Raw genomic sequence first — 27,980 nt, forward strand, 5'->3', positions numbered from 1 at the left:
GTTTTCCTAGAAATAGAACTTTCCGTACGATTCTACTTGTAAAAACGAGTTATCTCTAGAAAAATCATCAATATCTGTCATTGTACAAATAAAATCTACACTCCTGGTATCCCCACTCTCCAAAAATCGTGTATTCCACCTTCTCCCTTCTACGAAAACGCATTATTGAACAAAGAGCTCCTCCTCACCCCCATTATTACATAAACGCCGTTTCTCCTCCCAAGTAGGATCCCTCGATCGTAGAGCCATTCAGCACGCACTTCTCCTTCTTCTCCACCACATACCCTCGCATTCGAATCACCACCGGAATCGTCTCATCATTCTCGTCAATCTCCTTGAACCTCCATCCCTCGTTCTTAATCGTGCTTCCTTTCAAGACAGCCCCTCTCTCCCCAATGATCAGACATCCGTCGATCACCGTGTTCTCGATATACCACGTTCTGCTCTTCACGATCAGCACGCTTCCCGCCTTCAGCACCACGCCTTCGCCCACATGGCGATGGATTTCCTCCGTCACACACCCGCTCTCGGGGTCCAGCACCACCTTCGCTCCCTCCTCGATCGTCACGCAGTGTCTTCGCTCCGGATTGCACGTCGGGCAGTCGTTTCGACTCAGCAAAAGACGTCGATACAACTCCAACTGGTCCGCCTCGCCGCTTCGCGGGCTTTCTTCATGCCCCGTTTTCTTGAGTAATTCCCGCGCACGGGCCGGACTGTTCTTCACGGGAGACCACGTCATGAACCGCGGATACACCACGATTTGATGCGTGTTGTTCGCGATCGCGTGCTCCAGCATGAGCTTTGGATAGTCCTGCATCATCGACTCCAATCGAACCGGCTGCGCGTATTCCGTCGTGGAGCCCGGCTTCATTTTCGGGTTCACGAACTCCGGAACGATCCCGTGCGACTTCGAAAGCAGCTCCAGATAGTTCTGCGCGTCGAACGACAGAATGTTGGAATTGCCCGGGAACCTACGATTGCCGCCAACTTTCAAAACCTACGGAGAGAACCCGCCCTCGTCCGCGTAGTCTCCCCGCGGGTCCACGGAGCGCAGGAAATCCTCCAATTGGTTGTACTCCACATTGCACACCATCTCCTCGCCATGCACGTGCTTCAGCTGGCACAGCGCGCCCGACTAGTGGTTACGCATCCCCGCGGGACGTACTGCTTCGTGGGGCCGGCGCCGCACGGAAGTGGTGACCATGTGGGCATGCGTTGCATCGGCGATGGCGGCAGTGCACGGCATGGAGTAGAACGCCAGCGCGTTGGTATCCTGGAAGAAAACGAGGCGCTTCACGGAGAATTCGTTGATCCATTTGGTGACAATCCCGTCCTATTTTCGATTCGATTCTGCGGCGATACGCGGTATAAACAGAGGTGCACGTCGCCGTGGCCGTGCGGCTTGCGCAGGAGGTGGCCGTCGGGGAGAACGGCGAGGTGGCAGGCGGGGTCGACGACGGAAGGAACGACGTCCTGCTTCATGAGGAAGATCTGATCTCGGTCCATGCCGAAGTAATTGTGCTCTTCGAGGAATTGGAGAGTACTGAGGGGGAGGAAGAGGAAACGAGGAAATACAGAGCGTGGTTTGAGTCGGAGGTCATGATCGCGAGAGGAATACGATGAAACTCAGCGTCAGGGATGCGGTGCTGAGGAAAGAGAGAAGGTCAAATAGGGGTACCTGGTAAGATAGGATTTTGCGGATGTAAAACTCAAGATACGAAGTCATAGTGAGTGTCTCGACCGGAAGACTGACCTTGATGCCATTGTAGCCGAGACGTTCACCCAAGCCGCCAGCCACCAAAACAAATCCGCATTGCTGCAAAATGCGAAGTCCACGGAGCTCGAGAGAATAGTACTCTCTTGAGCCAAATTCAACAGAAATGGTCGGAGGAACCTAAATAAAAGCGGATACGACAAGGATACAGATGGAGTCCAACCCTGCAATGGATTAATCTTCATCGAAGCGTCATGAAGAAGCTGTTTCGCTTTTTTAAGGTACGCTTTATATCCTCCTGGATAGAAGGAATCGACATACTGAAGATCATGAATGAAATTGCGCAGTTCTACTCATAATTTTGCGTGGATAACTCAACGATCTTCAGTTGTGAGAGAAGAAATCACGCTTTCCTGTCCCTGCTTCGCTACCTCTTCAAGGTATTGTTTTTCTGCTTCAGTAAGATGCTCCATATTCTGGGTATTAGAAAACAAAAGGATCCCGACGAGACGATATAAACTGTCAAAATAATGTCATTGCTACTGAAAAACACCACGATCTCCGATTTTTGGAATTCCGAATGTATGTCATCAAACAAATCAAAACGGGTTGAGAGAGTTCGATTCTGCGTTTGCATTTGCATCTGCGTCTGGGAGCTTCGAGGGCTCCTGAGGCTTCATTTCGTTCAGAATCCGCGTTCCATTCGTAATGTTGGTGGTGGCAATCAAAATCTCATACGGGAAATTCTCCTGCACTCAACTCCAAACCAAAAGCCCAAACCTGAGCCGCCAAAAAGCGCAGAGCCGCGATTTCCGTGTAGGTCACTCCTCCGATAAAATACACCACAGCAGTCTGTTGTTTTTGAACCAATATCCCCAAATCCTACCTGCTTTCCGGTCTTCGCAGGAGTTCGCAAAATCGAGTGATCATAGTCGCAGCCGAGCAGTCGAGCCACGTCTACATCCCAAAGAATCACCTTTTTTACCCATTCCGAGTTTTCCATTGTTCAAAATCATCTCGATCAGTCTTGCGGAGATCGGCGCATATCCGCTCGTAATCGACCTTTCTCTCACTCCTTCTCCCCATCCTCACTGCATTTCCTTCGCGTTCTCGCCCCCCACATCCTTCACCAACTGCAGCTTATTCCGAATTGCCGCGTAATTTTTCCCGCCTTCCCGCTTCCCCAGCAGCCCCGCTCTCTCCAAATTGTACAGCGTCAGCAAGTTACTATACCCGTACGTCTTCGTTGCGCCCCTTTTCCCGGACCCTACCTGGATGATTTCCTTCCGCACGGCATCGTAGTCTTTCCCTCGCAATCCGCTGTTTACCAGCGAATACAGCACCAGCAGGCGCAGAATCAGCGGCAGCGCGTCCTGCAGCGTGATTCGCTCCACGATGTAATCCAGCAGCTGCTCTCCCTCCAAAATCTCGTGCTCCATCTGCCATCGCTGGCGAAATTGATAACCGTTCGTCACGTTTGTGATCAAATCGGAGATCTACGCTTGAAATACCCCCGATTTCTGGACTCCTTGGTGGATTTGGAGCTGGTCGAACGAGTCCTGTTTGGACGGGAGTTTCCTTCCGCTGTTCGACGTTTCCACTAGGGATGAGGGTTTCCACGCCTCCAAAACGCACTCTGCATTTCGTAGAGTTTGTTCTGGAGTGCCTGCGGGATCACCGCGATGTTTTTGTTCCGGATTTCGGAGAACAAATAATCGTCATTGCTCAGCAAAACCGATTCCGTTCCTTCTCCTCGCTATTCGTCACTTCTCTCTCGCTTCCTCGCTTACTCTCCCGATCACGGATGATCGCACGCTCACGCTGGACGTCTGGATGCCGAGGACTTCGTCGATGAGGCCTTCGTAAGTGAGCGGCGTGACGAACAGCGAATTGAAATCCACCGAACGATCCACTAAAATCAAGTGGCGGATCGGAGGGTTCGACGCGTCCGTCTCGCATTGCAGGAACTTGTTCTTTTGCTTTTGGATCGATTCGAGCAGAAATACGGCTCGGTCGCCAATGCCGTGAATCTCGCTGATGCCTCCGCTCTTGCTTTGGAGCACGCGGATCGATTCCAGGATGGAGGAATAGGCGGTTCGATCCTTCTTGGAAAACATTCGATAGCAGCAATCCGAGAGTTCTTGAGAAACAAGGTCATTCTCGAACGGGAAGAGAAGAAGGTTTAAGGAGTAGATCGAAACATCGACCAATGCCTTTTCATCACGTAGGCACTGCTTGCAAAGCAATGAGACTTGAGGATTGAAAAACACATGAAACTGAAGCTTAGGCTATCTATTAAAATCAAAAATTGAAGGAGACGTATTTTGCTTTCAGAGTTCGTATTTGATATCCAACAAAACGTGTTGTAGCGACATTTGCCTGGCAGAAGAAGATCACGACGTCTTTATCGCATGAAACCTCATCTTTCGACAGGTCATACACAATGTCATTCGGTTTCTATTCGAATTACACTCAACAACGCAAGTCTACTAATAGGGATGCAAACATCAATTGATCTTTCAGCTTTTTATCGACTATATACATTCGTGATGCAGGAATCTAGAACGTGCACACCATTCAGGATTTCAACCTGCGACAGGAGTTGCTCAGCTTGCTTCATCTGATCGTCCCATATCCCTCCGATATCCAAACTAGAGCCACGAATCGAGAGAGGTGGTGTCATGACAACGAAAATGTGTGCAACAAACCCAGCATAACACAGAACTCAGCAAATTCATTGCATTCACTTAGCTTCTTCCGCAGCCGGCGCATCGGCAGCAGCAGCAGGATTGGTTGCAGGCGCAGCAGCAGTAGCATCAGTAGCCGCCGCCGTAGGAGCGGCAGCCTTCTTCTTTCCCTTCTTCGATTTGGACTTGGGCTTTCCCAACGCACCCAGCGCGCCTACCGCCTCTTCTTTCTTTCCCCCTCGTCGACGTCGTTCTCGCTTCTCGCCCTCGGGAGCCTTTTCCTTCTTGTCGGCCTTCTTATCCGCCTTCTTGCCTTTCTTGCCGCCCTTTTTGTCGGCCTTCTTTCCTTTCTTGCCCTTGCCTTTGTCTTCCGGCTCCGCTTTCGCTTCTTCCTTCGGCTCCTCTTCTCCTTCCTCTTCCTTTGGCTCGTCCTCCGATCCTTCCTCCTTGTCATCCTCCGAATCATCGACGTCCTTGGGCTCTGCCTTCGGTTCTTCCTTGGGCTCTTCCTTCGGTTCTTCATCCTCCGAATCATCGACGTCCTTCGGCTCTGCCTTCAGTTCTTCCTTGGGCTCCTCCTTGGGCTCGTCGGGCTTATCAAAGTCTTCATCCTCCTCCACTTCCTTGGGCTCTTCCTTGGGCTCTTCCTTGGGCTCTTCCTTGGGCTCTTCCTTTGACTTCTTTCCTCCCTTCTTGGCTGCTTTCTTTCCCGCCTTCTTTCCCTTCTTCGCCGACTCCTTAGGCTTTTCGTCTGCTACTTCATCACCGAAGTCCTCGTCGTCGATCGCTTCCACCTTCGCTTTGGGTTTCGGCTTCTCCTCCTCTTTCGGCTCTTCATCAGCTACTTCATCACCGAAGTCCTCGTCCTCCTCCACCACTTCTACCTTTGGCTTCGGCTTCGGCTTTTCTTCCTCCATTTCCTCATCACCGAACTCTTCGTCGCTCACCGGAGCGGCCTTCTTCTTTTCCTTCGGCTTCTCCTCGGCCTCTTCCTCTTCTTTCGGCTTTTCTTCCTCCATTTCCTCATCGCCAAACTCCTCGTCGCTCACCGGAGCGGCCTCCTTCTTCTTCTTCGGCTTCTCTTCAGCCTCTTCTTCATCGCCAAACTCCTCGTCGCTCACCGGAGCGACCTTCTTCTTTTCCTTCGGCTTCTCTTCAGCCTCTTCTTCATCACCAAACTCCTCATCACTAAACGGAAGCTTTCCAATCTTCATCTTCGGCTTAGTCAATCCATTCTCATCATCGTAAGAATAGTCCGAATAGTCCGAATACGAATAGTCTGACTCCGATTCCGAATACGAATAATAAGACGAATAATCATCCTCGGAATCCGACATTCCATTCACTCTAAACAGAAGTTGGTCCGAGGCAGCACGCAGTCCGTACTTACTGCGATTATTTCGATGCAAGAATCCTGCTTCCCAGAAATTCACTTCGTCCAGCACAGGCTCTTGCTCCATCTACACAATGAACTGCAAATCACTCGCCTACATCATCGTCCAGAATCGGTCGCAGCGAACGTCGTCCGCTGATTCGCTCTCCTATGATCGTGTTCGCCTGGGTCTGCAGCTCCGCGATCTTCACGACTAGACATCATTGCTCTTCTCAATCCTTACGCTTATCCTTCACTTCCTGCTTCTTCTTCTCGAGCAGTTCTTTCGCTTCGCGGACCTGTCTGTGCAAATCAGCCATCGATTCCTTGCGCTTCTCGTATTCTTCCTCCTTCAGTGCAAACTGTTCCTCGCGACGCTTGATTTCCAGCTTATTCTGGCGCCATACAACCCACAGGTACTTCTTATCCTTGGTTTCATCGGGATTACTATCTTCAGGTTCAGGTTCAGGTTCAGGTTTGGGCTCCGGTTTGGGCTCCGGTTTGGGCTCCGGCTGCTGAGGAAGCTGCTGGGGCTGAGGAAGCTGCTGAGGCTGTTGAGGAGGCTGCTGAAGAGCAGGAGCAGGAGCAGGAGCAGGAGCAGGAGCACCGAAACCAAAGTCGAACATAGGCTGCTGGAGCTGCTGTTGAGGAGGCTGTTGAGGAGCAGGAGCACCAAAGTCGAACATAGGCTGTTCAGGCTGGGGCTGAGGTTGGGGTTGCTGCTGAGGAGCAGGAGCAGGAGCAGGAGCAGGAGCACCGAAACCAAAGTCGAACATAGGCTGCTGGGGTTGCTGGGGCTGTTGGGGAGGCTGCTGAGGAGGCTGAGGAGCAGGAGCACCGAAACCAAAGTCGAACATAGGCTGTTCAGACTGAGGCTGTTGAGGTTTCTGAGGCTGAGGAGCAGGAGCAGGAGCACCAAAACCAAAGTCGAACATAGGTTGCTGAGGCTGTTGAGGCTGAGGTTGAGGTTTCATTTCTTCCTCTTCTTCCTCTTCTTCTTCTTCTTCTTCCTCTGCTTCTTCTTCTTTCTTTATTAAGTGAGCCTTCGATGGAGGAATCAAACTCGCAGGTAACTCTTGAGGAAGAGGAACACCATTACGACAAGTGAATAAGATGTGAGTCATAATCACAAACTCAGCAAAGTCCAAACGACCGTCCTTATCCAAATCAGACATCGAATACAGTTTCTCTAATATTTCTTTAGGTAATCCACTCTGAGAATGATAAGCAATCACAGCATCATGAGGCAATTTGTGGCTCTTATCCTTATCCAATTGTAAGAACAATTGTTGATAGAAGGCACGCTGTTGAGGGTTCGTAGCAAATGGATCGCCCATAGGAGGTTGCTGAGGCTGTTGGGACTGAGGTTGAGGTTGAGGTTTCTGAGGCTTAGGAGGAGGAATTGGAGCTTCTTCTTCTTCTTCCTCTGCTTCTTCTTCTTTCTTTATTAAATGAGCCTTCGATGGAGGAATCAAACTCGCAGGTAACTCTTGAGGAAGAGGAACACCATTACGACAAGTGAACAGAATATGAGTCATAATTACAAACTCAGCAAAGTCCAAACGACCGTCCTTATCCAAATCAGACATCGAATACAATTTCTCTAATATTTCTTTAGGTAATCCACTCTGAGAATGATAAGCAATCACAGCATCATGAGGCAATTTGTGGCTCTTATCCTTATCCAATTGTAAGAACAATTGTTGATAGAAGGCACGCTGTTGAGGGTTCGTAGCAAATGGATCGCCCATAGGAGGTTGCTGAGGCTGTTGGGACTGAGGTTGAGGTTGAGGTTTCTGAGGCTTAGGAGGAGGAATTGGAGCTTCTTCTTTTGGTTGAGGTTGCTGTTGAGGCTGTTCAGGTTGCTGAGGAGCAGGAGCAGGAGCACCGAAACCAAAGTCGAACATAGGCTGTTCAGACTGAGGCTGTTGAGGAGGCTGAGGTTGAGGTTGCTGTTGAGGAGCAGGAGCACCAAAACCAAAGTCGAACATAGGTTGCTGGGGTTGCTGGGGTTGAGGTTGAGGTTTCATTTCTTCCTCTTCTTCCTCTTCTTCTTCTTCTTCTTCCTCTGCTTCTTCTTCTTTCTTTATTAAGTGAGCCTTCGATGGAGGAATCAAACTCGCAGGTAACTCTTGAGGAAGAGGAACACCATTACGACAAGTGAATAAGATGTGAGTCATAATCACAAACTCAGCAAAGTCCAAACGACCGTCCTTATCCAAATCAGACATCGAATACAATTTCTCTAATACTTCTTTAGGTAATCCACTCTGAGAATGATAAGCAATCACAGCATCATGAGGCAATTTGTGGCTCTTATCTTTGTCCAATTGTAAGAACAATTGTTGATAGAAGGCACGCTGTTGAGGGTTCGTAGCAAATGGATCGCCCATAGGAGGCTGTTGGGACTGAGGTTGAGGTTGAGGTTTCTGAGGCTTAGGAGGAGGAACTGGAGCTTCTTCTTTTGGTTGAGGTTGCTGTTGAGGCTGTTCAGGTTGCTGAGGAGCAGGAGCAGGAGCACCAAAACCAAAGTCGAACATAGGCTGTTCAGACTGAGGCTGTTGAGGAGGCTGAGGTTGAGGTTGCTGCTGAGGAGGCTGAGGAGCACCAAAACCAAAGTCGAACATAGGCTGTTCAGACTGAGGCTGTTGAGGAGGCTGAGGTTGAGGTTGAGGAGCAGGAGCAGGAGCACCAAAACCAAAGTCGAACATAGGCTGTTCAGACTGAGGCTGTTGAGGCTGAGGCTGAGGTTGAGGTTGCTGCTGAGGAGCAGGAGCAGGAGCACCAAAACCAAAGTCGAACATAGGTTGCTGAGGCTGTTGAGGCTGAGGTTGAGGTTTCATTTCTTCCTCTTCTTCCTCTTCTTCTTCTTCTGCTTCTTCTTCTTCCTCTGCTTCTTCTTCTTTCTTTATTAAGTGAGCCTTCGATGGAGGAATCAAACTCGCAGGCAGCTCTTGAGGAAGAGGAACACCATTACGACAAGTGAATAAGATGTGAGTCATAATTACAAACTCAGCAAAGTCCAAACGACCGTCCTTATCCAAATCAGACATCGAATACAGTTTCTCTAATACTTCTTTAGGTAATCCACTCTGAGAATGATAAGCAATCACAGCATCATGAGGCAATTTGTGGCTCTTATCCTTATCCAATTGTAAGAACAATTGTTGATAGAAGGCACGCTGTTGAGGGTTCGTAGCAAATGGATCGCCCATAGGAGGTTGCTGAGGCTGTTGAGGCTGAGGCTGTTGGGACTGAGGTTGAGGTTGAGGTTGAGGTTTCTGAGGCTTAGGAGGAGGAATTGGAGCTTCTTCTTCTTCCTCTGCTTCTTCTTCTTCTTCCTCTGCTTCCTCTTCTTTCTTTATTAAGTGAGCCTTCGATGGAGGAATCAAACTCGCAGGCAGCTCTTGAGGAAGAGGAACACCATTACGACAAGTGAACAGAATATGAGTCATAATCACAAACTCAGCAAAGTCCAAACGACCGTCCTTATCCAAATCAGACATCGAATACAATTTCTCCAATATTTCTTTAGGTAATCCACTCTGAGAATGATAAGCAATCACAGCATCATGAGGCAATTTGTGGCTCTTATCCTTATCCAATTGTAAGAACAATTGTTGATAGAAGGCACGCTGTTGAGGGTTCGTAGCAAATGGATCGCCAGCCTGCATAGGTGCAGAAGAATTCACTAGTTCATTAGATCAATAAAAACAGAGCAAACCTTGATTAGAGGGAGCATTACTTCCTTGCTGATTTGGAAAATTCATCATTCCTGGTCTTTGACCCGCCATTTCAGAAACAGGGTTAAATGAAGTAGGCATTCCCATCATAGACGGATTCTGCATTGATTCTTGTGTTCTACTCGGTTAATACATAAGAAATACAAAATACATCTGTTGCATCCTTTGTTCCTTAATTATCAATTATATCACTAAATATGTATATCCAACCAATGTTATCTTTTTCCTAGATAATAATGAATGGAACTCTAGTAAGAGAACGTCGGATTTATTGCAATAGAATCAAGATGCATCCAATAATCTATCATAATTGGGACATGCCCTTGGCTGGCCCGATTATATTACATTATACTCACTCCATTACAGAGGTATTAGGATATATGTTATGAATGAGATACACAAAAATATCTTTTGTATTCTCTGAATATAGGGCTACTTGATTGAAAAACAAACATTATCAATAGTGTATTCAAACTACTTTTTAGCCGCCATAGCCTCCACAACAATTGCCACGACAAACAAAATGAGGGCAATAATTTGAGTGGCCCAGGTGGATGCATTGGCACCATTAAACTCCTTGTAGCACAGAATTCCCAGAAGGGCAGACACCAGAAGAGTACCACGGCTCAAAGCATAGCTAATAGTAGTTGACAGCGTGCTTCCAGCAGTAGCAAAACACACATTTCCAATCGCAAGGAGAGCCGCAGACCAGATAGCTAAAGATCATCGTACCACTCTTCTCCTACCAGGCCAGCGCTGCTTCCAAGTAGCCTGGAAATACTCCTTCCAAGTAGCCTTAGCTCCCTTGACCGGCCAACGCATCAAGATACTACATGACATCATGCTCGTCACTCCTACTAAGCAAGAGGATAAACGACGACGAAGGAGGCGAAGGAGGCCACAAGGAACACTCCCTAAAGATAAACAAAAAGCGCTCCACTCCTACATAGGGCGAGAGAGGAATGTCTCCAGAACTACCCATGGCGGTGCAAGGAGCATAGAAGAAATCGAAGAACGCACCCAGCAGACCCAGAACGACGAACATCGTCATGGACAGCTTCTTGGCTTCCTTAGGCTCAGGAATAGGCACCGTTGTTTCACCAGAAGGAGCAGGAAGAGCCTCAGCAGTAGGAGCAGCAGGAGCAGACTCAGCAGGAAGAGGAGCAGGAACAGCTTCAGCAGCAGGAACAGCAGGAGCAGGAGCAGACTCAGCAGGAAGAGGAGCAGGAACAGCTTCAGCAGCAGGAACAGCAGGAGCAGGAGCAGCCTCAGCAGCAGGGACAGACTCGCTCTTTTGCTGGTCGTCCAGAAGAGGCTTCGTAATATCCTTCTCACTGGAACTGTTGGCCTTGCGACTCTTACTGTTCATTCTGGAGGCAATCGTATTTAAAAGAACTGCGAAGAAAAGAATCGCCACTCCAGAGAAAACGAGCACCTTGTTTCCACGTCTCGCAGGGTCCTCGACGTAGTAAGATGCAATCACACCAAAAAGCATGGCGGAACCAAAAAGAAGAGGAATAGCACTAGTCAGCCCAAAACCATCAGTAAGGGCAAACATAATCAAGCTAAATGCGGCGGTACTTGCTCCAGCCAGAGCAGGTCCTCCAAGTTGTACCCACAGACCCTTCGCCTACAAATTAGTCCTCGATACAGCAAATACATCGTCGTGATTGATGATCTCACGAAGGTTAGAAATCATTCCATATCCCAATTCAGGGGGCATGTAATCAGCACCAATAGTAAGGCCGAAAATAATATGGAAGATGAACACCCACGTAAAATAGTCAATAGTATAGAAAGCAACTGAATACGTAAGATACTTCACAGCAACCTTGTTGGTGCCCCAGGTGAGCATCGTAATAACGGTCAGAGCAAGGGCAACATAATAGTTGTTAGTCGTCAGCATTTTTGTCTGTAGAATTATGAAAAACCAAAGGAAAGGCCAGGAAAATTAAACGACGATTCCTTCTATTATTGCTCATTTTTACTCTACTGCCTAATACTCACTGAAATGAAGCGAATAGGACTCGTTTTGTCGAAAAACACAATTGAGCATAGCTTTTTCTTTACAGTATTTGAAATGAATTGGAATGACTAGCACGATTTTGCGTATGGATTTCTAGGACGATGGCTACAAAAGAATGTACAAAATAAGGGTATATTTTGATCGTTTTACACATTATTTCTTTTTAGATAGGTAATATTTAGTTATGCTTTGTCTATTTGGTACCTGGGTATCTCACTCACCATGGTTCTACAACAAAATGTCTAGTGGTGTTTTCATTCTGGTGGTTCCATTATTTGGAAGTAGAGAATATATCTAGTAGATCCGTCAATTCTAGAATCATGTCCAGTATACCAAACTAGGACCAAATTTGGAATTGACAATTCAAAGGATTAAATGAAGTATATTTATTTTAATTATTCACAGTTTCTCCCAACTCTATTGGTATTGTACTTGTTACTGTCAAGAATTGGAGATGGGATGCTGACGTGCTTTTTATCACTCATGATTCCAGAAATGCATTTATTCTACGTTATATATTTATTTTATTATAATTTTAAAATGAGTCTACTTGACTTCACAGATGAGAGACCTCCACTCTATGATAAATGGATTGTCTATGTGTGAATTGTCGTTCAAAATCAAACGAAATAGGCAGTTGAATATGTCTAATCTATTTCAACTGAACATGGCCTATCCAATTCAACAAGTCATTGAGCAAATTGAAACAAAAGGATAGTTAGAAGAGAATAAGGAGATGAACATGCCATATTCTTGGATAATATGGATCACGAACTCACATTGTTTATATCACAAACACGATTATTGACTCTTCGTCTTTCCATTCTGTGAAACCTTGCACAAATAGAAAATGATTGGAAACATTATCATCCCTTCAATTGTCCGTTCAAGGAAATAGGTCATTTGTAACGATCCTAGCAATACAGACACCAAATTGTTCAAGCTATGAAGCAATATGGAAAACATAACCGAATTCCCCTCAATCATTGCATAGGAGAAGCACATTCCTCCAAGAAAACTTAAACCTATCTACAGTCAGCAATTATCACACCACACCACAAACCTGACGAGCAATAAACGAGAATGGCCGAGAAAAGATCGAGAGAAAATGAAGGCCGGAAAAGAACAACGAATTCAAGATGATGGCTGATCTTTCTCCCAAACGGTTCATAATAAGATTGCACAAATATTGCCGAAACAACAACTCTTCAGATATAGGAGAGAGCAGCGCTGAGCTGAGATCCGAAAGTGAGAGGCTTCCTTGAGGAGGAAATAACACAAGTAAGAAATAAGGAGCAAGGAAATAGGGATGACGAGGAAGAAAACTAGACACAAAGCGTTTTGTAGCAGAAAGAGCAGAACGAATGTTGAAAGAAACCGGAAATAACACACAAATCGCAATAAGGAACAAAACTCTCTTTAATACAGCCAGCAATGAAAACAGACTCTACAATAATACGCAGCCCCATCGATTACTTGAGCCCGAATAAGCAATAGATGCCTTACCACAAACTCAAACAAGGATAGCACACTCCATAGGATCATATATGTTGAATAGACGATGACAGAATCAATAATGACTAGAATTCTTTGATAGGTTCTGTTTTTGCGAAACTCTTTGATTTGCTGCTCACCTACAGTCAAAACACTGAAACCACCTAATTACCTATAATAAGCCTCAACAGAAATTCAATTCCAAAAGAATCCTCCGAACTCAAGGGATTCCGATATTGCTCCAATCCTGATTCCATTAATTAAAAGGACGAATGTGTAAAAAAAACAAGATCACGGATTATTTCGATTTTTTAGGAAAAGGACCGAAATACTGATCATGATAAGCTAGCACAGCAAAAATCGTGTAGTCATCGCTATTCAATCCACTAATAGTAATGTCGACCGCGTCGTCCTCAAAGAACCCAACATTCTCTCCCTTGTCCACAACCTCCTGAATGTCCACGCCATCTGCGTTCTGCGAGCAATAAATATACAGATCCCCCTTTCCAAACACCAGCAGCAGTCCGCTGAACGTTCCATCCTCCCAGGTCAGGCTTCTCCAGTTCACATTATCATTCAGAATCTCATTGCTCACATCGTCGCTCATTCCCGCGTCCTGATTGCTTTTCTTCTTCATCTTCGCCAGCGCCTCGCTCATCGGACTCACCAAGATCCCTTGCGGCGTGATGTCCAGCTCGCGAAGCACCGAGCCCGGGTAAATCACTACATGCGAAACCGTTCCCGCGGGTACCTTGCCCATACCGTCGATACCGCACGCCGTGGTTCACATTTCCTTCTATAGATGAGGGATCGCGGGAATTCGCACGATTCTGACCCACCCAGATGGAGTTGCTCGCGACGCTCCACTTCACTTCTGGAGCGAAGGCTACGGTGGAAACGAGGAAACAGAGGTACAATCCGCAACGAAGGTATAGGTCTCGGGAAGGTGAACGCAACCGTCCTCCACGGCTGTGATGTAGAGCGTGTACTTGACGTTCTCGTAGACGCGGCAGAAGGCGGTGGTGATGTCCTCATTCGGATGGCTAGGAGAGTCAAAAGAGTGACAGACAGAGCGTACACGCCGAGGTACACGCCCTCGTTGACGATATTCAACGCATCAGGAACCTGGGTGTTGGCTATGCGGTTCAGGACGTAGAGTGCGCCATTGCCAGTATACTTAAAGGAAATAAACACGCAGGAGTCCTTCGTTTGGATCATGTTTCCTATCAATATTTTGTTTTCGTTGCACTCTGCAAATCACGCCATGCCGAAACAAGTACGATAATACTCCTGTGGGATCTTGAAATTAACCAGATCGTACGCCGTTTCATCCTCCGTAACGGCGAGGAGTGCAATATAAGGCTTTAGGGGAAGTTGATCATAACTGTAGTGAATAGCGAAATCTCCATTCTGTTCGATAGAGTAGACATATTTACAGGATTCCTTTGCCATTTGGTAGGAGAATGTGTCAAATCCATTTTGCAGGACATAAAAACGGCACGGCGAGTTGCTAGTGATCTTGCCAAATATCAAGTTTCCTGAGGAACCCTTCACTTCGATTTTGGGGGCGACTACACTTCACATGCGAAAGGGGTTCTCACTTGTCACCGAGATAGCACAGGATATCAAAAGGAGACTAAATGACAATCGCAAGTTCATGCTCCTGTGAAAATAAGGAAACCAAAATTTGTCCAAAAAACAGCAATTCCAAAAATAAGGCAACATCTATCATTATGTGAGATTCATCAATTCACGCAACAATTCTTCATCTTCCTTTTTTACAAACCTTCCCTTCACCCTCAGTCGCGAATCCGCGAAGTTCTTCCGCACATCATATTTCACCTTCTTTGTCCACACTCGCTGCTTTCTCTTCTCAAAAAACCTCTGAACCCGCTTCTTCCTCGCCTCCGGACTGTACATCCCAATATATTTCTTCTGCGTCTCCCCCTGCGTATTAATCGGCGTCAGCCCCGCGGGCGCCGGTCTCCGGTCTACCGCTCACTCCCTCGCCTCGCTCCTACCTCCCGTGTGTCCCTCGGAGGACAGCGTGAGCGTGCTGGTGTCCATGAGGACGTCGCCCGAGTCGTCCAGCAGCTCCATCGACTGCGCGAGATCGTCCAGGCCGTGCAGATCGCCGCCCCCGCCCAAAAACTCCGACTGCGGCGGGAACTGCGAGGCGTCCAGGTAGTGCTGCAGGTCGTTCTCGGCGCCGGGGTAGCGGGGGTAGGCGTGGGCGTCGCGGTCGGAGTCTTGGATGGAGTCGGGGTCCGCGACGTCGGGGTCGGGAAGGCGGCTGCGATCGGGGTAGGCGTCGTCGGGGTGAGGGTAGGCCAGGTAGTCCACCGATCCGAATCTCCGCTTCTCTGGGGGAAAGGGGAAAGAGGGAAACGTACTGAATTGAGTGGAGACGTCGAAGTCTTCGATCACCGTATCGTCGGCTAGGCCTCCATCGGAAGGGTAGCCCAAGGGAGGATTCATACCCGTTGGAAAGTCAAAAAGAGATGGGTTCTTTGGAGCCTGCAGGTTAGGAGGGCAGAAGAAGCGGACTTCAGTATCAATCATATTTAAGCTAAGATCGTCAAACCCGAAATCGTTATCTAGATCGAGGAATATAAATTCAGATGTTTTTTGGAGATAGCCACTACGGACAAGATCTAATCATGAAAAAGAGAAACGGACGTTTACCGAGCAGAGATGTTTCGTCTCCGTTTTCGAATTGAATTAGTGCTTCCTCGACAGTCGGATCTTGACACAAAATCAAATCCTATACTTTTAGGATTATGAAGAGTGGCACACTTTTAGCGCGTTTTTATCGTCGATAGAAATCTTTCCCGACTCAAATAAAATGGATGCGCTTCGAAGACGTCCACTTACACTCACTGAGCGATTTCTGGGATATTAGTGTAAAAAGCAGCTTCGTACCGTTTGGGCTTGTTAGGACATTCATTCGGGGTGCTACATGGTTACAAAAAACAAAATGACCGCAAACCTTTGTTTCTTTGGACAGTCTAGTTGGTTCATAATAGCCTCTTCTCGAAATAAAAAAAGGCAATTTAGACAGAACAACCCCTTTTGAAATAATAATAATAATAACTATTTACAATCATCCTTGATTATCATGGTTTCTCTCATTCATTCAAATTTGTCTAACAAACATCTCGAAATACCAAGAGACGCTCAAACCACAGAACGCTATAGCACCACCACCACCACTTCTACTACTTTCGTACACCAGTATATTGCTTCACCAACGAGTGATACATTTCCCCATCGAGCTCTTTATACAGGTCGAGCACATTCGACGCCATGTTCTGAATATTCTCCGTGGCTCCGCGAGAGCAGTCATAAAGAGATTTGAAAATGAGAGGGAAGATCACTCTGCGATTGTCCTCATTCCCGATCGTAACCCCGTAAAACGTCTGGCTGTTCCAGAACAGCAGGATTTTCTCTGCGATCTACGCATCACCCACGCTCCGCGCGCCCACTAGAATATTCGTACTGGCGATACACTTCGCCACGCGCTTGAAGAGAGGCACGCGGTAGGGCACGATGTCCTCCGGCTTCACCAGCTCGAGCAGATCCTCCAGCTCGTTCAGGAACCAGGTCTCCTTCGGCGTGTGGCCGTACGGCCAGTACTTCAGCAAGGCTTTGATGATCTAGCGATGAGCGGGGAAAAGAGAGAAAGAGGCACGGGCTCGCTGAGCGAAGGGTCCTTCGCGACGTAGAGAGTCATGCAGTAGGAGAGCTGGATGGAGTAGTTCTCGTAGGACTGCGTCTTGTGAAGCGGAATGAGCGATCGCTGCAGGGAGAGCTTGTGCTCGGGACGGATGGGGACGGTGAAGCCGTTGATGATCGAGGCGAGAATCTCCAGGAGCTCCGCGATGCCGTTATGCGATTTCTTCTCGTAGAGGAACTCGTAGAACACGTAATTGATCGTCTTGCGGATCGTCACGCGGCGATTGGTCAGCTTTCCGTAGATCCGGTGTGTGACTGTTTTGAGGAACTCGCGCTCTCGCTGGTCCAGAGAGTCGAACAACGAGATCAGATGGGTGAGGAAGTCGTCGTCGATGAGTCGCTTCCGCAGATTGTTGTCGATCTGCGGAGACAGCACGATTCGAATGAGGAGCTCGTACACCAGAGAGAGGTGCGGCCATTCGGGATCCGTGAACACTTCGTTCCCATCATCGTCTTCCGTCGAGGAATGAATCAGCTACTCTCTCAAGCTCCCCACTCGCTGCTACGTTCGAAGCGTTCGGAAGAGCGCGGAATAAGTTCGTACTGATCATGTTGATCGTGTCCTGAAGGCACTTCGGATCGTTGAACAGCTGTCTACGCATCACTCACTTCTCCTCCATCGCTCACCCCAGCATCTCCGTCGCTTCTGTCAGTTCCAGGAGCGTGTTGCGCTTCAGATCGCGAACGTCGTCCTCTCCGCTGCGCGAGAAATCGAAGCGAACGCCGCAGATGAGCAGCTTCTTCCAGAGCAAAGCACGTCGTTGAGGAGCCAAAACCTCTGCGCGTTAGACGTACATAAAAAGAGAAGCGAAGTACCTTTTAGCTTAGGCAAAGGAACCAGAATGCGCTGTTCTTCGGGAGTGTTGGAGTAGTACAGAGTGGCTAGGTTTGAGCGAGAAGAGAGAGAGGGGCATACAGCAGAAATGATTCGACAGCGTGCAACGGCTTAACATGCTGAACCACTCTTGCATGACCTCTTTGCTCTCCGAGTAGAAGCAATATCGCTTCTTATTTGGATTGTCTTGAATCTCACGTTCAGAGAGAACCTGGTGCTCTGATACTCCGGGCTAGATTGAGAAAGAATGAGCAGACATACGACAAGGATGATCTCCAGACCAAACATTTTACGAAGACACACGTTCAGCGTACGAACAATTGCTCCCTGGACATCAGATTTGCTTCTACGAGTAATCCTACCTGAATGTTTAGAATGACTTCATTTCCCTTATCTCGCTGATTGCTTCCATATGTGAATGTATTTCCGCTCAATGTCTACGCAGTGACGCTCCATTTTCAAGCAAACGCAAAAGAACTTCTTTAGCGACTTCTTTTCCTCTTGATGCAAATATAAATAACCTTCTTTATCATTTGGTGTTACTGTGACTTTGGCTTCACTTGCCATTCTCAAAACCGACTATTCACGAATCCACAGAGCAAAACGTATAAAAATGTCTTTTAGAGAAGATAGCAAGTACTTTTATAATAAAAAGCCTGGCAAATCAGGATTCAATGCTATCCGATAGATGCGATAATCGGCCGTTTTTTTGGATTTTTCGTAGCGTGCGTCATTTTGACGTGGTTTTGCAATATCGATGTGTTCTCATGTGCTGTAGGGAGAAAAGCATGCGAAATCAAATCCAACGAATCATTGATGGAAGCACACGTTTTATACCGCCTATGCACGAATCAAAGTATAGAGCCCCGTCGAATGCAAGCCTTTTTCAATTTCCTGCGATCTTAACAAAACGAAACTCCCTTCTCCATTCAGTAGCTTCTCTCAGATTTTGTATTTCGAGAAGATAGCATGCAGCAAATCTTAAGATCATTGGGTGGCGTGTCTATGAGAAGATCAACTCGTGGGAAACTCGTTTTGTTGCTAATTCATAGAGTTGGTCAGCAGAAGACTTGCTTCCACGTCTGGAGAATGGGCCCCGCCACACGTGAACAGAATGCACAAAATTTTGGGTACTGTTTGTGAAACGACCATGTGGCTGTGGATCTTCTGGAGAGCGAAGCACGACTGGAGAGAATTCCTGGTAGGGGCGTGCTCTTTTGATTTTACCATTTAGGGACTCGAGCATCCGTGGGAAGGACATCACTAAGCAAGGTGAAGTGTAACTGTAAATGGCCGATTTGTTTGTTAATTCATCAATCAATAGCAGCGAAATTAGGGGAATCGAACGGCATACCATTCACGCCCTTTCTCCCAAAAAGGGTGATTTCAGAGTCAAAAATGTTGTCACTCTGACTATGATAGATGATGGTTGAATATCTCAATTTGACAAGCAATTGACAACTTCTTCTGCAACTCTCAATATTTTTTTCAATGAGCTTTTTATACTCTGCCAAGGAGGACGACGAAATCTCCACTGTATGCATCCGAAGTCGTTGATAAGTCACTAGACTTCTTCTGATTTGCTTCACGTGTTCAACAATTGCCCTAAGCTTAATTTTGATCCATCCTTCGATGAGGAAAAGACAGCTTTGCGTGGACGTGCTTTTGGGCTTCATTCCAATCCACTCAATGGTAAGCTGATCGCATTGGTAGTGAGCGATAGAGAGTTCTTCTGTACTTTCCACTCTAACGAGTGATGATTACATGCTTGATCCCTTTGTCATGGAGCGTTCCCATGGTCCTATTTCTTCCGCTTCCTCTTCTTCCTCTTGTTGCTCTTCCTACGATATTGATCATCATCTGCGTAGTTCTTCTATCGACACTTACGAGGATGATGGTTTTTTCCAAGACTCAATGTACAGTAATCGTGCATATGGTTGTATGAACTACCATCCCTCCTTTGACTATGACGATGAAATTGTGTCTCCTGCCTATTGTGACTTTTACAGAAGAAGAAACGATTCCTATTTGAGTTGCCCAGATTTTCGTTTTTTGAATCAAAAGAATCCCTATTTCCGTTATCCTCCTCCCCCTCCCCCTCCACTCCCATCAACATCTACATCCACATCCCAGGGTATTTCGCTCTTTGATACTACCTCGTTTGGTGATTCTCGCTCTCTGTATGATGTGCCGTACTTGAGTCCCTACAAGAATCACGACTTTGACACTGGAGAAATGATTCGTCACCAATCGTTTCCCTTAGATAATCGGTCCATGGTGGCTACCAATCCGGATGTTTCAGAACAAGAGAAGGTCAAAAAGTGTGACGTGAGTCCTCAGCAATCTCCCTCAGAAGAAATAAGAGAGCCCAAGCAGAAAATGAGACTGAAGAAAGTGCCGTCTGCATCCGTGATTGAGACGAAAGCGACTCCGTCCTCAGCCACTTATCAACCAAAGCAGCGTAGAGTTTGTGTAAAGAAGGTTGTTCAGCCAGTCACTTCAGAAAAGCCAGGAAATCCCGACGATATCGACCCGGTACGTGTTGAAAACAGGATTGTAATTCTTCTAGACGATCAATCCCCGAGTATTTTCTGGCAAGAAACCTAAGAAGAACATGGACTACTCCCGGTTTATAATTGATTTGGAAAAGGTGAAATCGGGAGAAGATACAAGACTTACTTTGATGCTGAAGAACATTCCGAACGGGTAGCAGGCATGTGTGTGGCTTCACTCGTAGATTTTCGCAGTCATTCATGCTTAAAATACTGAACTCGTTCGTTGAGAACGAGTACGATTTTTTCTATATGCCTGTGGACTTCAAAACGAATTGTAATCTTGGATTCGGATATGTCTCCATGATCAATACGCATAGTGTTGTGAAGCTTTATAATGCTGTATCCTCTCCTTTGGACCTTCTGATATCTAGCTAAATCGTAAAAAATGGCCAGATACTCCTAGTACGAAAGTTTGTGAAGTGGTCTACGCCCGAATGCAGGGAAGAACGGATATGCAGAAACTGTGCAAAGACTGGGCGATTATGCAGCTTCCCGACCAATATCGACCTGTTTTCTTTGAAAAGACTACCACTCGTCGGAATGGCAAAGAGAAAGTTATCATGAGACGTTGTAATCTGCCGCTCTAATTCGCGCATTTTGAATTTGATTATCGATGTGGTGTTTGTTAGAATATGGATTCGATATGCGATCTGTTAGAATATGGATTCGATATGCGATCTGTTAGAATATGGATTCGATATGCGATCTGTTAGAATATGGATTCGATATGCGATCTGTTAGAATATGGATTCGATATACGATCTTCAGTATTATTACTCTTCAGATGAAAGTATCTATGCGCAAGCATCGTATAGCTGTGTCTTGAAGGACGGAGGAATCCTCATTGTTCACAGTACAAAGGACAGCATTAATCACATCATCCACAAAGATGGAAAGCAGAGAGCATTCCGAACAAATATAGGTAGGACTCTTTTCGCCTTGATTACCCTGTGCAGACAAAATGGATGTGGCATGCATTGGAATTGTCGGCTATCGTATTGGAATATGTGTAGCGTAAAAATAAAGTACTGATCCAAAGGAAGTACTCATTTTGCTGTTGAAGCTGAAGAATGAGGTTCACAACAGCTCAAAATATTTCTTTAAGATTGAGAAATTTAAGTCCAATTCAGGTAATCATGGCTTCCCACTCTAAGGCACAGGTTTCACAGAAGCGGATATTTTTACTCAGTATCAGAAAATCAATATCGATTTATCTGTTTCCTATATCAAGGCTATCAGTGTTCCCACATATAACGACCAGGCCGAGAATGGACATGACTATTATCACGTTGGCAGCTTGGTCATCCTTCCACTGTAGTTCATATTACTTGGTCGTATGGATGGGCTCGTACTTCCATTCAATCTGGAGTGGAGTCCAGATGCGTTAGTAGCGAACTCGTCCAAAGATCGTCAGTTCCGAATCACAAATTCAAAGATTTTTAACGACTTCTTCCCCAAATCGCTTTCTCCGCTCCTGTCCGTCGACTTCCTCATCGTTTCCGAAACGCAGAGATTGTGGGCGTTTGGGTATCGAAATGGATACGTGTGTGTGTACTTTATCAACGGCGTGAGATTCGATGATCGGCAGCGATTGCGCTACTGTCTGTAATTCCATTCCAGCTTGCATCAAGGAATAGATATGAAGTAAATCCGTTGCAGCGACGCGACGTAGTCCAGAAGAAAGACCCAGTTCGCAAGTTTGTCTATGCAGCGCATCTCAGTTCGCCCGTCGTCGCGGTGAAGTTGGTGCTGCCGAAAGGACTGCCGGTTGGCGACGAACCTCCGGTTGTGGACGTGTTGACAACGAGTTACGACAGTAAAATCGTGCGGTACGAAGACATTGTGAACAATATGCTGATGAAACCGACCTCGTTCGGAGATCTGTCTTCGATTCTTTGCATAAACTGCATTTGGTGTGATTGCTTCCATCCCTCGCAGCTCGTCTTCGGCGATCTGTCGAACTGCGTGCATGTGTATAAGCAATCCGAGGATCCGCGCCAGTACGACAAAGAAGGGATCATTCGCGTGAACGACAGCGTGTTTTACATCAATGCTGTGCCTTCCGGCGAACTCATCATCACAACGCGGCAAGGAATTTATATCTTTGGCCGACCCTCGAATCCTCGCAACGTTCCCCCTCCCCCCAATTTCTCTGTTTCCTGGAACAAACAATCCACAACGTAGTAAATCGCAGCATCTCCAGCGCGCAATCCGTCGTTCCCGCGATGATCGTCGACTGATCCACGTTCAGATCCACGCTGTACGACAGATGGTTCACGACTGTGTCGCTGTAGATCTGCGCGGACTGGCCCCGATTGAAGATGGCCAGTCCTTCCTGGTGGTTCGCCGCCACTGCCAGCAATCGCAGGGCGGGCGAGTAGTTGATATCAGCGCGCGGCACCGCGGTGGTCGTCACCGATTTCCGCAGCGGATACTCGCAAATGCAGTTCCGTGAAGGGTTCTCAGCGCATTTTCAAGGATATCTTCGACATGCTCCGACAGTCGAACTCGCGCACCACGCCGTCCGTGCTGCAGCAGAACATCACGGCGCCCTCCTCGGGCGTGACCAGCACGCGCATTCCGCTGATCTGTCCGGTCGAGACCTGCTCATTGCTCACCACGCGGTTCGACCGCACATCGAACAGTCGGATGTGTCCATCCGCGCAGCCGCAGTACAGTCCCGCGCCCGACGACAGATACTCCAGGCAGTTCACGCGCACGCCAGCCCCCAGCGCAGCGCCGTCGACCACCATCTTGTTCGTCGCCAGGTCCCAGAAGGAGAGCGGAGTGTTGCCTCCCAGCGTGGCGGCGCAGTAGCTCGTCATCAGCGGCGAAAACGCCACAGAGACGACGGCCAGGACGCCGGGGAGCGTCGTTTCGAAGAGCGCCGTGTTGGCCGTGGCGTTCATCACGCCCAATCCGCCCTCCTGCGTGCCGTAGACGATCAAATCGCGATTGGACTCGGTGGTGGGATAGCCCCAATCCAGACTGAGGATCTCGTTTCCGCAGGAGAACGAGGCGTAGAGCGAGCTTTCGTGCGAGTCTCCATCGAAGTTGTAGACACTGAGCATGCCCTCGCCGCCTCCCGCAGCGAACTGCTTTCCGTTCCGAGACCACTTGCAGCAGTTGATTCCCTCGGAGAACACGCCCACTTCCACCTGATTCGTGATCGTCAGCGACTGCACGGGCGTTTCCTTCTCGGTGGACACGACCTCCGTGGAGGCTTGGCGCGAGAGAGAGGAGTGGAGATCGACGGAGTCGGAGGTCTCCACTAGACGAATAAGAGAAGGCGTGGGAGCGTACAGAGCTCCGGATCGAGGAGCTGGGAGATGGGAAGCTGCTCGAGAATGCGTTTGAGATCGGTCTGCAGGGTTTCGCTGCGCGGTTAGGCACAATAAAACATTCAAAAAACGGCTTGGACTGGTTGACACAGGCGTTGATCTCCTTCAGAACGCAGAGAATGGAGGCGTAGCTGTCCTTGGCTTGCTGACACTCCTGACGGTACAACGCGCACTCGCTTTTGATGGTTTTGATCTGCGCCTGGCTTCGCTGCCGCTCCGTTTGGAAGATGCTGATGCCCAGGAGAGAAGGAGGAGAGAGGTTTTGGAAGATGGCTCGCAGGAAGTTGATAAGAGACTCGCGGAGAGAATCCTTCCAGGCACGTGAAAAGAATTGCATGAAGTAGCTGTCTTGGTCAGGGCGCGGAAGGTAGGGAAGCGAGCACCAGCGGCGCCAGTCGTCGTTATTCTTTTGACCTTCGGAAGAGGTCAGCACTTCCGGACAATAGAGGGAGAAGAATTTTGTAACCTATTCCTCAAATAGAGCGTTTTCACACACCTCTTCCTTCTTCGAATTTTGAATACAGGTCACGATGTAAAGTTTTCGTAACGAATTCCAAAAGGAATCCACTGATTCCATATAGCTCGCATCCAAAAGGCAAAAGAAACGCGAATTTAGAAAGCTCCAGGTATCGTCAAATGCTTTATAGTCTCCTCTAAATATTACGAGTCGGTAGACAATTCTACTTCTGGATCAGCTCAAACAACCGATCTACAATCTTATCGACATTGAATCCTTGTGTTTTGTCGTGTTCGCGATCATCTTCAAATGTTTTGAAAGTCTAGAGCTCATCGGAATAGAGTGTTTTCAAACGTTTGTAAAACCTCTAAAGAGGAGATACTCGCACACCATATCATCCACTTGATTCAAACTCTCCATTTTCTATAAGATATGTATTTCATAGGTCGGGGGGTCCCACAAAATCGATATCCTGGTAGAAAAGATTCATTTATTTGCTGATGAGTACTTCCGGCAGTAGCGAAACGCCGTTTCTAAATTTCCCACCGTTCTATACGTAAGCGCAATAACGACATTGTAATAGTCAGGTTGCAGCCATGCCTAGAAACTAGACAAAAGCAATTACAAATGTGGGTAAAATATGTTATTGATTACTGCAAAACAAATGGCGTTGCGGAGATTGTGCTGAGTTCATTTCCCCTATTTGATAACCGTTCCATTAACAGTATGGATGGGTGGTAATATTATTGGAAGGGAGCCTGAGTGAAGAGATGCGGCTGATGGTAATGGATCTTTTGTGCAGCCAAGGTAGGCTATGCGATAATGAAGATAGGTAGGATATGGCCATTGTGAAAGACCGGGAGTTTACAGTGTTGTTCAGCAGAGTGTAAAGGATTGGGCATATAAGATATACAACTGGATGATCTCAAATGGCTATCGCATGGAGGTAATGGATTTGGAAGATATTCGCTGTGGTGACCGAGTTTGTCACGAGAGTGGGATTTTGGGGCGTACTATTAATAATGTGTAGCTTTCTATAACATGCAAAAGAGCATCTTTAACGATTGCATAGATATTCTCATAAAGGATGGAAAGGTTTGCTTTTTAACATCGCTGATACTATTATTATATAGGCTCAACATATCACCGAAGAATCAATTCGCTTTTTGTAGCTTTATATATTGTTTGTTGTTTATACGATTTGTAAAATCTATTGTTTCTATGTTGTATTGTGGACGACTTCTATCCACCAGTTTTCAAACTGATCTTTTGCTTGTTTTTCCTATAATCTATTTAGTAAATCAATAATATGACTTCTTAGTCTTAAATGATTTGAATGAATCTATGCGTATTGTCTAGAATTGATGTGGTTCCATCAAAATAGGTTGATCTATCAACATTATCATCATTGTAGAATCAAGGTTATGAATACAATGTTTCTATTGTTCAACATTTGATATCAAACAGAGAAGATTGATCTTAATTTACTATTGAAATTGTATTATGATTCTTGCAAACTGCTTTCTTGTACTTATTTCCAAAACCAAACAATGTGTAGTTCATCCCAATTAATATCTCATGTAATCCCACTGTATGATTGCACTTGATTTAGAGTAGCATTATATGATGTAACATAACAATTTGTTCAAAATAGCAACTTGTTCATCAGTCTGGTTGATGCTATTACCACTTAAAATTCAATACATCGAAATACTAAAACTGTCACTAATGAATAGTAAGTTGAGGTATTTGTCAAAAAGGAATAATAATGTGTAATACATGTATTTCACACGTATCTTCACAGAAAAGCGCAAATGCTGTACACATAAACCTTCCTGTCATTTGATAGTATAATTAAAATCAAAATGGAAATCAAAATAGGGACATCAGTCTATGTACCTAATTTATAATCCCCCATTATAATTTTTCTTTTTAGAATGGCAAAAGGTAAAGGAAAAGGCAAAGGAAGCGGCAAAGGAGATAGTGATAGTAGTTGTAACTGCTGTGGTTGTCTTTGTTTCTGCATTATCTTACCACCTATCCTCTTTGTTATTGGAATTATCATTATACTTGGAGATAACACCCGAGTGGATAGAATTGAAGAGTTTAGATTTTGAGGATTCATTACATTTAGCTACAACGAGCGTGCTCAAATTTGGAAGGATAGTGGGCTGGATTCGTTTAAAAACATTTCGTTCTACTTAGATGAAACTGAAAGTCCTCTATATCCGGTTACCTCAACCTCGGGAAAATACTATCCTGTTCGAGATAAATGCCAGAAAGATGGTGATCCTGAGGAGGGGTGCGTTTTAACGGGAGCTTATTACTACAAAACTACAGCAACCTTACCAGTATCTAGTAGTGCAGAAATTTCGATTTATGGTCCTTCGAGAGAACTGATTAGTGAGGGATCATATGATAGTACCCAGACTACCTATTACAGTGCATCCCAACTCGACTGTAGCGATGATCTTTCGAAATGTTCCTCCAAATGCAAGTCGAAAGGAGGAAGTTGGAGTTCTTCTACAAGGCGTTGCACAGTCATTAGTTACTTAAATGAGTTATGTTACCGCGTTATAAAAGAAAACGGCAAATGGCAACTTGATATACCTGCGTAGGTGATTTCGTTTCAGTGTTTGATGTTTTAGGGAATGGACACTTACGGGTTCTGGAGCTGGTTGCTATTATAAGAATTCTCATAAGATTCCTGTATATTCTACTTCTCGTTCTTCGTCCATTGCTATCACTGTTCGTCATTATCAAGATTCGTTAATAGCTGCTGATGAATTCACTCAGGGTTGCAGTTACACGTCTTCATCCTCTTCTTCATGCTTCGGAATGTCTCGTAAAGAACAAAACATCACTGGCTTTGTGGTTGCTAGTATTGGTGCTGTTCTACTTATTATTGAAATTATTGTTATCTTAGCTATGTGTTACTGTTGCAAAGCAGGTGCCAAAACTTTATCCACGAAGCATCAGAATGATACGAATGCTCCTCTTATCAATCGATGGGCTCGTTTCGTTCCTACCGCTCAGCCAGTGTATCCTCAGCAACAACCTACATATGCTCCTCAACAACAACCTATATATGCTCCTCAGCAGCAACCTATTTTTGCGCCTCAGCAACGACCTGCATATGCTCCACAACAATCGACTTTTGGTCCTCAGCAACCTGCATATTATGCTCAACAAACTGGATATATTCCGCAGTATGGATATGTTTCTCAATAGTAAAACAGCACACTCGCTTATTTGTTTGTTTGTTTTCAAATATTGTGTTAAATACAGAATGTAATGAATTGTTATATATAATGTTTGTATATATATAGATAGATAGATAGGTAGATCGATAGATAGATACTTAACAATGAATTGAATAAATCAATTCGATTTTAGATTCGATTCTATTAGTTGATATAATAATCAAATATCCAATATATTCGTTTAGAATAACTGATAATGCATTCACATTCGATACAACAATAGTTTTTAACTCGCTCCAAATCAGCGTGACTGATCATAATGATTTCTTGTTTATCATGTAAAGAGTAGAGTTTGTAAATACATAAATATATATATATATTGATTAATAGTAGTTATATAACATGATGGATTACTATAAGTGATATACACATTTTCAATGTCCAAATGATCAAACATAGAAGATTTCTAAAGTGAGATAAAAACTCTCTCATCGAATGGAAAATTGTTATGTTAAATTAGAATGATTGGTAACTTGGAGTTTGATCAAGTTGTATGTTTTGGATTCCCGCGATTCTATGAGAATCAATGAATAATCGTGTCTAATTGGATAAATCGTTTGAAAGTATAATGATAATGAAATGGTGGAGAATAGTTGAGATATGGATGAATGAAGTGAAGAGATAGAATTCGATATGGTTTGATTAGTTGTGATTTCTTTAGAAATGATATTCCCAATTTGTCAGTTTCTCAAATAACACAACATAATATTCTACTACAGATTACGCCTCTCCTTGTCAGAACAAAGGCCGTCCTTGTC

General features: G+C 45.9%; 12 protein-coding genes; 3 read left to right on the forward strand and 9 right to left on the reverse strand.

The window, feature by feature from the left end:
• Nucleotides 1–196: 196 nt before the first annotated feature.
• GSBLH_T00000917001 (uncharacterized protein) lies at nt 197–1,959 on the reverse strand (the record flags this gene model as incomplete). Its single annotated transcript, XM_013039208.1, has 7 exons — nt 197–971; nt 1,002–1,135; nt 1,166–1,333; nt 1,363–1,543; nt 1,576–1,646; nt 1,679–1,894; nt 1,924–1,959. 7 exons carry the CDS (start codon nt 1,957–1,959, stop codon nt 197–199), a joined length of 1,581 nt encoding a protein of 526 aa, XP_012894662.1.
• Nucleotides 1,960–2,313: 354 nt separating this feature from the next.
• GSBLH_T00006986001 (uncharacterized protein) lies at nt 2,314–2,730 on the reverse strand (the record flags this gene model as incomplete). The annotated part of the gene is given in 4 exon segments (XM_013039209.1): nt 2,314–2,463; nt 2,495–2,596; nt 2,601–2,671; nt 2,691–2,730. Coding segments are annotated over 4 exon segments (363 nt in total).
• A 72-nt stretch (nt 2,731–2,802) lies between these two features.
• On the reverse strand, nt 2,803–4,089 carry GSBLH_T00006153001 (uncharacterized protein; the record flags this gene model as incomplete). The annotated part of the gene is given in 5 exon segments (XM_013039210.1): nt 2,803–3,210; nt 3,226–3,314; nt 3,350–3,470; nt 3,505–4,002; nt 4,075–4,089. 5 exon segments carry the CDS (start codon nt 4,087–4,089, stop codon nt 2,803–2,805), a joined length of 1,131 nt encoding a protein of 376 aa, XP_012894664.1.
• Nucleotides 4,090–4,427: 338 nt separating this feature from the next.
• On the reverse strand, nt 4,428–5,861 carry GSBLH_T00000918001 (uncharacterized protein; the record flags this gene model as incomplete). XM_013039211.1 has 1 exon in its annotated part: nt 4,428–5,861. One exon carries the CDS (start codon nt 5,859–5,861, stop codon nt 4,458–4,460), a length of 1,404 nt encoding a protein of 467 aa, XP_012894665.1. The 3' UTR covers nt 4,428–4,457.
• A 145-nt stretch (nt 5,862–6,006) lies between these two features.
• On the reverse strand, nt 6,007–9,228 carry GSBLH_T00000919001 (uncharacterized protein; the record flags this gene model as incomplete). The annotated part of the gene is made up of 1 exon (XM_013039212.1): nt 6,007–9,228. One exon carries the CDS (start codon nt 9,226–9,228, stop codon nt 6,007–6,009), a length of 3,222 nt encoding a protein of 1,073 aa, XP_012894666.1.
• A 745-nt stretch (nt 9,229–9,973) lies between these two features.
• On the reverse strand, nt 9,974–11,422 carry GSBLH_T00000920001 (uncharacterized protein; the record flags this gene model as incomplete). XM_013039213.1 has 5 exons in its annotated part: nt 9,974–10,232; nt 10,263–10,345; nt 10,375–10,430; nt 10,463–11,146; nt 11,177–11,422. 5 exons carry the CDS (start codon nt 11,420–11,422, stop codon nt 9,991–9,993), a joined length of 1,311 nt encoding a protein of 436 aa, XP_012894667.1. The 3' UTR covers nt 9,974–9,990.
• A 3,319-nt stretch (nt 11,423–14,741) lies between these two features.
• Nucleotides 14,742–15,598, reverse strand: GSBLH_T00000921001 (uncharacterized protein; the record flags this gene model as incomplete). XM_013039214.1 has 2 exons in its annotated part: nt 14,742–15,027; nt 15,058–15,598. The coding sequence occupies 2 exons, from the start codon at nt 15,596–15,598 to the stop codon at nt 14,768–14,770; spliced, it is 801 nt and encodes a 266-aa protein (XP_012894668.1). The 3' UTR covers nt 14,742–14,767.
• A 656-nt stretch (nt 15,599–16,254) lies between these two features.
• Nucleotides 16,255–18,262, reverse strand: GSBLH_T00000922001 (uncharacterized protein; the record flags this gene model as incomplete). XM_013039215.1 has 9 exons in its annotated part: nt 18,075–18,262; nt 17,868–18,043; nt 17,688–17,838; nt 17,588–17,653; nt 17,399–17,549; nt 17,278–17,365; nt 16,728–17,246; nt 16,522–16,692; nt 16,255–16,491 (listed from the first exon to the last, which is right to left on the reverse strand). The coding sequence occupies exons 2-9, from the start codon at nt 17,892–17,894 to the stop codon at nt 16,255–16,257; spliced, it is 1,410 nt and encodes a 469-aa protein (XP_012894669.1). The 5' UTR covers nt 17,895–18,043; nt 18,075–18,262.
• A 303-nt stretch (nt 18,263–18,565) lies between these two features.
• GSBLH_T00000923001 (uncharacterized protein) lies at nt 18,566–18,901 on the forward strand. XM_013039216.1 has 3 exons: nt 18,566–18,627; nt 18,659–18,807; nt 18,841–18,901. The coding sequence occupies exons 1-3, from the start codon at nt 18,576–18,578 to the stop codon at nt 18,871–18,873; spliced, it is 234 nt and encodes a 77-aa protein (XP_012894670.1). The 5' UTR covers nt 18,566–18,575; the 3' UTR covers nt 18,874–18,901.
• A 196-nt stretch (nt 18,902–19,097) lies between these two features.
• Nucleotides 19,098–20,748, forward strand: GSBLH_T00006154001 (uncharacterized protein; the record flags this gene model as incomplete). Its single annotated transcript, XM_013039217.1, has 6 exons — nt 19,098–19,142; nt 19,175–19,298; nt 19,330–20,141; nt 20,176–20,312; nt 20,344–20,500; nt 20,533–20,748. 6 exons carry the CDS (start codon nt 19,098–19,100, stop codon nt 20,746–20,748), a joined length of 1,491 nt encoding a protein of 496 aa, XP_012894671.1.
• Nucleotides 20,749–22,336: 1,588 nt separating this feature from the next.
• On the reverse strand, nt 22,337–23,232 carry GSBLH_T00000924001 (uncharacterized protein; the record flags this gene model as incomplete). XM_013039218.1 has 1 exon in its annotated part: nt 22,337–23,232. One exon carries the CDS (start codon nt 23,230–23,232, stop codon nt 22,624–22,626), a length of 609 nt encoding a protein of 202 aa, XP_012894672.1. The 3' UTR covers nt 22,337–22,623.
• Nucleotides 23,233–24,459: 1,227 nt separating this feature from the next.
• GSBLH_T00000925001 (uncharacterized protein) lies at nt 24,460–25,267 on the forward strand (the record flags this gene model as incomplete). The annotated part of the gene is made up of 5 exons (XM_013039219.1): nt 24,460–24,515; nt 24,547–24,683; nt 24,713–24,766; nt 24,796–24,954; nt 24,990–25,267. The coding sequence occupies 5 exons, from the start codon at nt 24,460–24,462 to the stop codon at nt 25,265–25,267; spliced, it is 684 nt and encodes a 227-aa protein (XP_012894673.1).
• Between the last annotated feature and the right edge of the window lie 2,713 nt (nt 25,268–27,980).

Source organism: Blastocystis hominis (genome assembly GCF_000151665.1).
Source record: "Blastocystis hominis, Singapore isolate B (sub-type 7) whole genome shotgun sequence assembly, scaffold_1".
In the NCBI taxonomy this organism is placed as follows: Eukaryota; class Bigyra; order Opalinata; family Blastocystidae; genus Blastocystis; species Blastocystis hominis.